The 9,843-nt window shown below is 50.8% G+C and overlaps 1 protein-coding gene across 2 annotated transcripts in view; it reads left to right on the top strand.

Moving 5' to 3' along the window:
- Positions 1-7,494, top strand: part of Bcl2l11 (BCL2 like 11) — a 35,604-nt gene extending 28,110 nt beyond the window's left edge. For both annotated transcript variants that reach the window (XM_059261384.1, XM_059261385.1), the window contains one exon: positions 7,300-7,494. In XM_059261384.1, coding sequence (XP_059117367.1) covers positions 7,300-7,383 — 84 coding nt within the window. In that variant the 3' untranslated portion in view covers positions 7,384-7,494. The remainder of the gene's footprint in view (positions 1-7,299) is intronic.
- The last annotated feature ends 2,349 nt before the right edge of the window (positions 7,495-9,843 follow it).

Genomic DNA, 9,843 nt, shown 5'->3' on the forward strand with positions numbered 1-9,843 from the left:
AGAGAAGCTCAGAGAACCTGATTGTCTGGAGGTCCTGGGGAAAGCAAGCAGTCTGTGTTTAGCTGAGTGGTGCCCAGGCATTGGGCCTTGCAGCCTCTTCATCCTCATGAGGGGGTGTGTCAATGTGAGGCCAACCACTCCTCACTCATCTCCAGTAGCCATCATCCGTGCTGTGCACATGCCTTAGCTGTGGCTCCTCTACCCAGGCCTGGCCAGCTCGTCTTTTGGAAGTGACATCAAGTGCAAGCCCTACGGTCCCCAGCAGCTGTGAGCACTAATTCTGGAAATAAGATGTCTACTTATGGGCATTTGAAAGCCTCTCAGCTCTTCAGAGAGTTGTTCTAGGAGGAACTAAACTCATTCTGCAACCCACCCCAACCTTGAAGCTGGCATCCATGACCCTCTGTGGCTTCTTTAGGATTTCAGTCAGATTGTCCACCCTGAGTCAGTATTCACAGAGAATGCTCTTGGTTAATGGGGATGTCCTGGCCGTGGGCAGTCTAAAGCTAAGAGAGACCCCGCAGATGGGGCAATGAGCGAATGGAAACCCTTCCATCGTCTGCTCACAAGAAAGAGTGCATCTTGGGTTTGCACTGCCTGCTTCCTCCTCAGCCTGACATGTGCAGGCATGAATTGACTGAAGTGTGTGTAGACAACAGCAGAGCCCCGCACCAGTCACAGTGTAGCCGGAAAGGTGGCCCACAGATCAGTGTTGACAGAAACACAGTTCTCTGAAGTGTTGTGCACACGAGCGAGCATTTGTGTGTTTGAAATGTGAAGCCCGTGTGTCTGCCTCCTAAGAAAGGGAAGCCACTGTGTGCTGTCTGCGTCCATGCTTTTAGAAACGAAGGTGGCTCCTATAAATCACTAGCAAGGGAGAGGCCTAAATTATAGCTTGCTTGGATGAAACCAACCAGAGATGTATGGCCTCGGGCCACGTTCTCCAGAGGCCTTCATTAATTGAAAACTGAAGTTTAACAAGATAAGCTGCTTTCTTAGACTGTTGTGAAAAGCACCATTAAAGACCTGAATATCAAATGTGAAATCCACACTCGGGCCTGACTCACAGAAGGATGGGTCTCTTCACACGTTAGTCACAGGAATTTAGAGATGAGCAGGTCTCTTGGAGCAAAAGCAGTCGCTAGGAGGTTAGGTGAACTGGTAGCTGCCATTGTTGGAGACACAGTTACGTAGTGTTTCCCTTGCAGTTGGAGGAAGCAGTTTGGCATTTTGGTTTCAGGCTTTGTTCACACACATGACCTGGCCCACACTGTTTCTGTTCAATGACTATAGAGGTGGCGAACGCTTCAGTCTCTCCACTGAGGCAAGTGGAGCGAGTTTTAGATTCGCTCCACAGTGTTGTGCTGCTTTTTTGAATAAGAAACTGCTGGGGACAGCTGGGCTCATAAGCAAATGCACCCCACCAAGAGGCATGGACCCACTCTAGTGTCGGCTAGTGCACGCTGCGTGCTCGAGAATCTGGGTGCCATTATCACCCCGTTCTCTGTCACGTTGAGTACTGCCAGGAACCCTGTCCACCTGGCTGCCTTTAGAGGCCTTGGACGTGCTTTTGAAGCAAGTGCGTTCGAGCCTAGAGGCCCAGGCTGCATCTGTCCGGGTGTACGCAAATAGGAGAGGAGACCGGGGCACTGAGGTGTGTTCGAATGGCTGGCTGGGTGTTGGGCTAGACATCTTGTGTTGATCTACACCACGTGTGAGGATCCCAGCAGGTGCTACATCTGCAGGGCTACCCAGCAGTTGTGGGATGGCGAGCCCTGAGCGTGTAACTAAGAGGAGACGCAGGTGCCTGGAGGGGAACTTCAGGCAGGTTTATGGGGTAATTTTTTTTAATCTCTGGAGGAGGAAATGAAGATGCGAAGAAAGGAAGGTTTGGCCCTTCTGCAGACACATAAAAATAATAACCGTGTTGCATCATCCCTTGCTAGACTTCACCTCGCTGAACCAAAGCAGGAGGTTTGGGTTGTGGTTAGAGTGTGTTACATCCCACTTAGCATTTCAGAACAGCATGTTCTTGCTCTGAATTGAGTATGTTGTCCCTTGTATCTCTCCCAGGAGACATAATACCCATCTTGAACCCTGTTTGGCTGGCCATAGACCAGGACCCAGCACCAGTTCTGAGGCCTGCCTGGCGGGATCCCCATCAAGTAGAAGTGTGTGTCATACTGCCAGAATAGGTAGCCCCCACTGTGAGTAAACCTGTGAAGTGCTTTCTGTGTCCCCATACAAGACCTTCACTTTTAACAGTTTCTGTTGTATGATGCATAGAAGGAGACAGAATACAAGTTTGGTTTGTGAAAACATTTGCAGCCTGTATGTGACTTTCAAGCCGGTGCGGCCATGATAGATCTTTGACAGACAGCACTGCTTGCTTTCAGTGCTGGGGGTGGGAGCACATTTGTTCCTCTCATGTCCAGAGGCCTCTCACTGCATCCGAAGGTGGCTCTTGTGCCTTTTCTTCAACCGTTGTGATCACTAAGCTATCACACTCAAGCTGTTTAAATACCCTTGTTCCCTTGGTGACAGAAAGTGAGTGTGGTCTTTAGGCAGCAGTCATCTGGCCTGAAGGCAGCAATGGCCATTGAGCGGGCAGGGAAATCTCAGCAGATTCTGTCTGAAGGTGGAGAGGGGCTAAGGCCTCACGGCTGCTTTAGGAAACATTGTTTAGATGGCTGGATTGGGACCCTATCGAAGTGGTGCAGCTGTGTTCTGGGTACCCTCAGCCTCCTGGACGGCTCACTCTGAGCGGTGCTGATGGGGAGGGAGCAGTGCACCATCCAGGTGACATGGCATCGATTCTTCAGAGCCAGAACCTGCAACAGAGACGACTAGAGTCCTTCCCAGGCTCATAGTCCAACATTCAGTTTCCTATGAATTACTTACTGCCTATGTATAAACCTGTTAGACGCTTAGGACATCTAGAGCCTTCAGTGTGGACATTCTGTGTGAGACATACTTCTAACTAGTTGAATTCTTCTATATCTCAGAGTTCTGAGGGGGTGCCTATTCTGGGATGCTTTTGTATCTAAGAACTTGGGTAGGGTACTGTCAATTTTAAAAGTGTTTATTTGTTTATCTTTTACTTATGTGTATGTGTGCATGAGTTTATGTGCATCATATATGTACAAATGCCCTCAGTGGACAGAGGGCATTAGAGTCCTTGTAACTAGACTTAGGGGCAGTTATGAGCCATCTGATGAGGAGGCAGAGAACCCAGGTCCACAAGAAGAGCGGTAAGTGCTCTTAACCACTGAGCCATCTTTCCTGCCCCAATACCTGTTACCTTGACTGCCAGGAAACATGACTTGAAGTGTGGTTATGTTGCCACAGATCTCACCCCTAGGTCTCACCGTACCCCCTCCTTGCTGTGATTTTTAATCTGCATCAACCTTTAATTGTATTGTGATGTGGCTGTCACTGTAAGCCCCCTCAAGTCTGCTGTCTGCACGGGGTTATGCTAAGTGTGGGCTCTGCCGTGGAGACTGGCATTTGTACCCTGCTCTAGCAGAAGTCTGAGCTGGGGTGCTGCAGTCACTCGGAGGGGAGGTCTCTAGTCCCACTCCACAGAGCCCACTCTGAAATCCCTTTTGAGCCAAAAGGAAGGCGACCTCGAGCAATGAAAGGCCCTGCTTGGAGGCAAAGATGTGCTCATTCCAGAGTCACCTCTGAACTTGTCCTGTCTCTGGCATGCCAGTATCCACATCATTCACAGTATCCACATCATCCACAGTATCCACATCATCCACAGTATCCACATCATCCACAGTATCCACATCATCCACAGTACCCACACCATCGCTCTCCATTCTGGGAGCTTGAATGTGTGGTCGTAGGTGACACGTGTCTTCTAGGAAGGTGTGGGATCCAAGGTGTATGTCCTGGCCGGCCACCTCTTTGCCCTGCTACTTCCAGCCAGTTGCTGCTTGAAGAGAGCCACACTGGCCCCGTGGGGTTGTTTTGAAGGCTTAAACGCCTGCCCCTGCCGTTAGTTATTTCATTTAGCAGTGGCAATGAGTGATCCTTCTGTCCCCAGGCCTGTCCCAGCACCTTCTCGGGGGCCTGCTTGTCTCGGAAGCCTTTTCAGTAGCCCCTTCACCCAACTGCATCAGTGTGCTAGACCTCCCGAGCGTCTTTGTGACTTAGTCTCAGACAGTTGCTAAACTTCCACCTAAGAAGTGTTCTCACTTAAACGGTACATAAAGGACTGAGAATGACCATTCAGGAGGGTGGGTGAGAAGTTCACCAGAGCTGCAGTAGCGGGGCCGCAGATGGGGTGCTGTAAACAACAGAAGTTAACTGCTCTGCACTTCTGGGGGGGCCACAAGTCCAGCATCAGTCTCAGCAGCGCTGATGTCTTCACACACCCATCTCTGGCCTGTTCGTGCTGGGTCCTCCATGCTGTCTCTGTCCCTCAGTCGCTATATTCACGCCTTGCCCCACCCCCCAAACCGGTGGGTTCATCTCAATCACCTTGCTGAAGGCCCTGTCTCCACAGACAGCCACATTCTGAGGTACTGGGGCCAGGACTGCAGCCTGAGAATTTGGGGCACCCCATGGCCCCTCTTGAGGGGTTGCCAGGAGGGAGGCGGGGCTTCTTTCCCTAGTGTACTTTCTTCTCTGCATCAAGCGGTTGTAATCAGGAAAAGCGTTCTGTTTTGCACCGGGCGGCCTAGGTGTGGTCCTGAACTGTGTACCCTGAGTACACAGATGCTCCTGGGAGTGCCTGAGTGTGAGTCACTGATGCAGACCCGCTGGACACGAGCCAGAAGGGGGGCCTCTGCCAACAGCTGCAGGCCCGGGAAGAAAGAGCTGATGCCCTTGCTCCTGTGCATGTTCTCCCGTCTTTCTAGTTCTGACTGAGTTGTGAGGGGCCTTGCCGTATGTAGACTGCACACTGACGTTCTAGCTGATGGCTCCCGCTGCAGATGATGGCCATTTTCAGACCTGACTTTCCACCCTGGACATGTTGTCCTGGCCAGGTGCTCTCTTGTGGGTGTGGGTGGCGGGGACGGGGAGGGGAGAGACGAGAGTAGGTCTGCAGGATCCTTTCAGCTCTCCTGACCCTCAAACCAGAAGACAGCTGAAGCTCAGGCTCACCCTTGGGTCCCCATGCACGTGTCACAAAGAGTTCCTTCTCGAGAACCCGTGTTCTAAGTGTCAGGTCCTGGCTTCTTGTCTTCATTCAGCCCCAGCTCTCACATTAGCAGCCCCCCCGCCCCGACCCCCCACTTCCCACCCCCCCCTCCCCACGGCTCAGACTAAGGTACACCTGCAGCAGCCTACAGCAGCCTCGCTGCTGAATCTGACGTAAGTTAGAACCACCCATCCTCCAGCTGTTTGCTGTTGTGTGGGCCACAGGTGCTGGGAGGAGCAGCTCCAGCCACTGTGCCAGCTGTCAAGGGATTTCTGGGCTGGCACTGTGCTCTGAATCAGTCCTAATGGCTTCCTCCGTTGAACGTTGTCCAAAAGCAATTGTTCACTTGCTAAAGGCGCGTGCCTTGCTGTCACACCACGGCCCGAGAGGGCGGCACCCCACCACCACCACCACCACCACCACCACCACTGGGGACTGGGGCTCCCCTTTGCCAAAACTGCCTGCATTCCCACAACTGTGCCACCTGACACGATTGTATGTGTCCTTTGTACAAGTCTTCCCGTTAACCTTGGCCACAGCCACCACTGTCCGGCTGTCATCCTCAAATGGTTAGCCTGTCAGTGTCTCCCCAGATGCTACCAAGACTAGAATTTGCAGCTTCCCACGTGTGAGCCGTTTTGAGGCCCATCCCTTGGGTGACCCACTCATTCTCGGTGTGTTGACTGTAGATACCCAGCCATCCCCATTGTGTGCTTACTCAGAGGGCCTCGTTGACACTAGGTCTGTTTTAGTCTTCTCACCTTGCATTGATGGCTTAGTCAATTGTAACACTGGCTTTCTTTATTTTAGTGAGCTGCGGTTCTATTTTGAATAAGTCTCTTTCAGCCTATTAATATTCATCTTCACCAAAATGAACCTTCCCCTGAGTTATTCTCACACAAAAGGAGCAAAGTAATTTTGAAAGTTAAATCAAAACAAAGCAGTCTTGTGTGGAGGGCTGATAAAATCGCAGCCTGTGGTCACGGGAGCTCCTCCACAGGAATCGCTGACATAAAGCTGATTTCCTCCCATCTTGTTATGGAAAGAAAAGGGGAAATGCCCTGGCCCCTTGAGTTTGAGAGCTATGTAAACAGTGGGGAGAGGGGAGCTCCCCTCGCAGCTGGTGTCTGCTGGGACCTTTGGAGTCTGAGAGGGGACAGACAGCCCCAGTGTGATTCATGGTCATTCCCAGACAGTCCTTAGGAGCACTTCCCACCAGAGTGAAGGGGGTGGGGTGCCCGGGGTGGCCAGGTCTTGTTTGTGGGTTAGTCATTAAGGAAGCAACCAGGGCCTGCTTCAGACTTGAGTTTGAACCAGGTTGTGGCTGATGGCATTGAGGCAAGTGTGTTGTTCCCTCGCCCTATGTTCTCCAGTGAGATGAATTAGATCCCAGATGTGGATACTCTGGAAGGGTGCAAGGGAGTCTGAACTCTTCACGTAGATAAATCCGAGGCTTCCTTCTGAACAGTCTTCAAATTGTAACAAACCTAAATATGTCACAAGCAATGAGGCTTTGCTTTTAATTGCCCTTTCCTTCCCAGGCCTGATGTGGGACCGCGGGGTTGACTCAGCCCCTTGTCTGCGACAGTGGGCAGCCCCTCCCTCCGGGTCACTGTTTATCCTTCGGTGCAACCAGAGGCCCATCACTCTTCCACTTTATTTAGCTTCTTGGGGCAAATCACCCCTCCGCCGCCCAAATCACTGCTTTCTCAAGTCAATTACAGCTACCGGAATCCACCTTTGAGGGAGTCTGAGCATGTCTGAAGTGATAAGTAAATGTGGTGGGTAGTAAAGAGTAAAGAAACCCAAGTCCACCCCCTGTTTTCCTCGGCCCCTCCCCTCTGCTCGACCGCTTCTCCCGAGACACCAACAGCGGTGGCCTGGCATGGCTCTTGTCCAGCACCCATGGGAAGGTTTATAGTTCCAAGATACCTTTGGAGTAGTTTGATGGTCTTCCGTTCGCTTTATTTTCTCAGTGATGGACAATTCGTTTGGTACGCTTGTACTCTGTGATGTCGCATCCTCATCCCGGCAGGGCAGATGGAATTGAGTTCCTCTGCAATTCAGGTGGGAGGCACCCCGTGCTTTGAGTGTGCCGGCGCCGGAGTGCTAGGGAGTAACGAAGAACTCTGCTTGTATTGTTGCAGGCTGAAGACCACCCTCACCACCCTCAAATGGTTATCTTACAACTGTTACGTTTCTTCATCCGTCTAGTATGGAGAAGGCATTGACAGGATCTCCATGCAGCCACGGATAAATGTGGACATTGCTCTTGTTCGGACCGCCAGAACCCCAGCACTTCAGTCTCCTGGTGCCGTGAAGATGCCACCGTGGCCGGTGGTGGTGGCTCTGTCCCAGAGAGGTGCTGAGGGCGGACGGCACACTGGACACACCGCACTGTGTCGACGTGAACTTAACCTTTCTGTTCCTCACCACATGGCAGAATTTCCAACAGACGTTTGTTGTGAATGTAAACGAGGGAGGGCTCTTCTCTTTTTAATGTACAGATTCTGGGTCTTTTGGCATAGAGTCAAATGCAAGAGAGGTGTTTACGTGTGGTGTGTTCATGTGTTTTTTAGACCCACTTTCTTTGATAACTGTTTGGGTTGGGGGGGGGTTGTTTTTTGTTTTGTTTTTGTTTTTGTTTTCAGAAAGGAAATGAAAACTTTTTAGCCAACTTGTGGATGATTTTTATACTAAAATTCTAAGAACCTGACTCCAATTCTCAGAGGATTATGTAAGCCTGCAGTGGGAACTGAGCCAGCTGATTTATAAGGCTGCCTTAGTTTATTTTTAGAGATTACTGTACAGAATTTTTAAACAGGAGAGGATGGTGCTGCCCCCTCTCCTTTGCCATGACTTCCTTGAGTTTCTTTTTTAATTATTGCTACCAAAACAGTTCTTACGAAATGGAATGGATTCAAGTGGCCAAGGGTCTGTTTTGGTGTGCCATTCCCATTTTGTAAATACTTACCTCCTTAGCTCAGTTGCTTCTGTCTCAGAATTTCACACTTTTTGTGTTTCTCCTCATCTCCTCGTCCTCCTCAGTCTGTCTCCACACTGATGCACAGGTTTGTCCCAGGGTATTCTCATGATGCAATGTGTTTGGGTCAGCAAGGGCTAGGGGCTGCCCGGATTGTTCCCAGCTCCATCAATCAAGCTGACTCATGGGAAGGGCTCTTGAGCACCTCACTTCCTTGTGGTGGATTTGTTTGTCCCTTTCATCTTGAGAGAATGCAGACTCACCCAACACTTAGGGAAGCTGTTAGCTCTTTGGGTTGCAGGCTTTCCTGCAGTCATAGGCTCTGCTTTACTGCATGTACCAGATGGGCCAGAGCCCACATTTTTCTTGGGGATTGGCCAGGTCATTTCGGGAGCAAGGGGCTCAGGGAGTCATTTTCCACGCTTCTTGGCATTTAGCCCTGCTCATCCCAGCTGGCCCATGATGCCTGAACTTCATCCCCATTCCTTTGAACCTACCTTGAAATAGAAACTGGCTCTGCTTCACCAGTTACCTACCACACATAGGAAACCTCCGTTACACCAAGTGAAACGTTCTCTTTGGTCTTCCAAAGATGACTGACTACTTTGTTCTCCATTTTCCTAATAGTTGGATCTTGTTGGGCCATCTGTGTCTGGGGTGGGGGGTGCTCTTTCTTGGTACCTACCCCTTAGGACCACGTGCACCAGAAGCCCACACATTGGTCAGTCATTTCAAGAGCAGGCAGGACTGGAGGTGTATAGCCTGGTGAAGGAGCACTTCCCTAGCATGTGCAGAGGCCCGGGGTTCCCTCCGCAGCACCTCCCAAAACCAACAGCACACATGTAGGCAGACAAGCAGGGAAGACAAAAAGGGACCGAGGAAAGAACACCGGAGGGGTCGGGGGAGACTGTGAGCCCTCTAACTTGTGAAAACGTCAATCATCAGGCAGCTTGCCTAGAGAAGTGCGTGCATTTCCAAGCAAGTCATCGCTGTCAGCAACTGTGTTCCCTTTTGCCCCGTAGAGGGCCAGTGTTTTTATGTCATTGAGTAGAGAAATCCATTCATTCCTACGTTCCTCTGTGCGTGTGTGTGTGTGTGTGTGTGTGTGTGTGTGTGTGTGTGCTGCCTATATGCTTTTCCTTCTAGATTGAGATCATTTGATTCCAAATATTCTTCCTTTTAAACCCACTTCTTTCCCAGCTTCCTTAGACTTTTAATAGTTTGAGAGCTGTGTTGGCACTCACCTTGTTTCCTGATGTGTTGAGCCTCGTGGAGGGTTCCCCGTATGGCCCACTGGTATAAAGTGGTATTAAGAGTGCAGCCATGGTTCTGCTAGACACACACACACACACACACACACACACACACACACACCAAAGACATGCTTGGTTCTGGGCCACCCACCTCCTAGGACCTTCGTGCTCATGTGCCAGTCTCTCCGACTGGAGCACTTTACTGTTTCAGCCCCGTGGCTCTGTGGTACCTCCTGGGCAGGTGCAGAAGGCTCCCAGAGCCAGGTGCCAGTGGCATGTGTGACCCCTCAAACATGCTTACCTCTGGCCCATTGGCCTCCAGCCTGGGGCTGACCGTCACAGCAGCTCATGGAGAAACAAAAGATTCTATGAACTGTAGAAGTATTCAAGGACAGGATGTGGCACCCAGACCTTAGACACGACTGGATGTCCCTGTACTGTATCTGTTTCTTGAA

Source organism: Peromyscus eremicus, chromosome 4, assembly GCF_949786415.1.
Source record: "Peromyscus eremicus chromosome 4, PerEre_H2_v1, whole genome shotgun sequence".
Taxonomy (NCBI): domain Eukaryota; kingdom Metazoa; phylum Chordata; class Mammalia; order Rodentia; family Cricetidae; genus Peromyscus; species Peromyscus eremicus.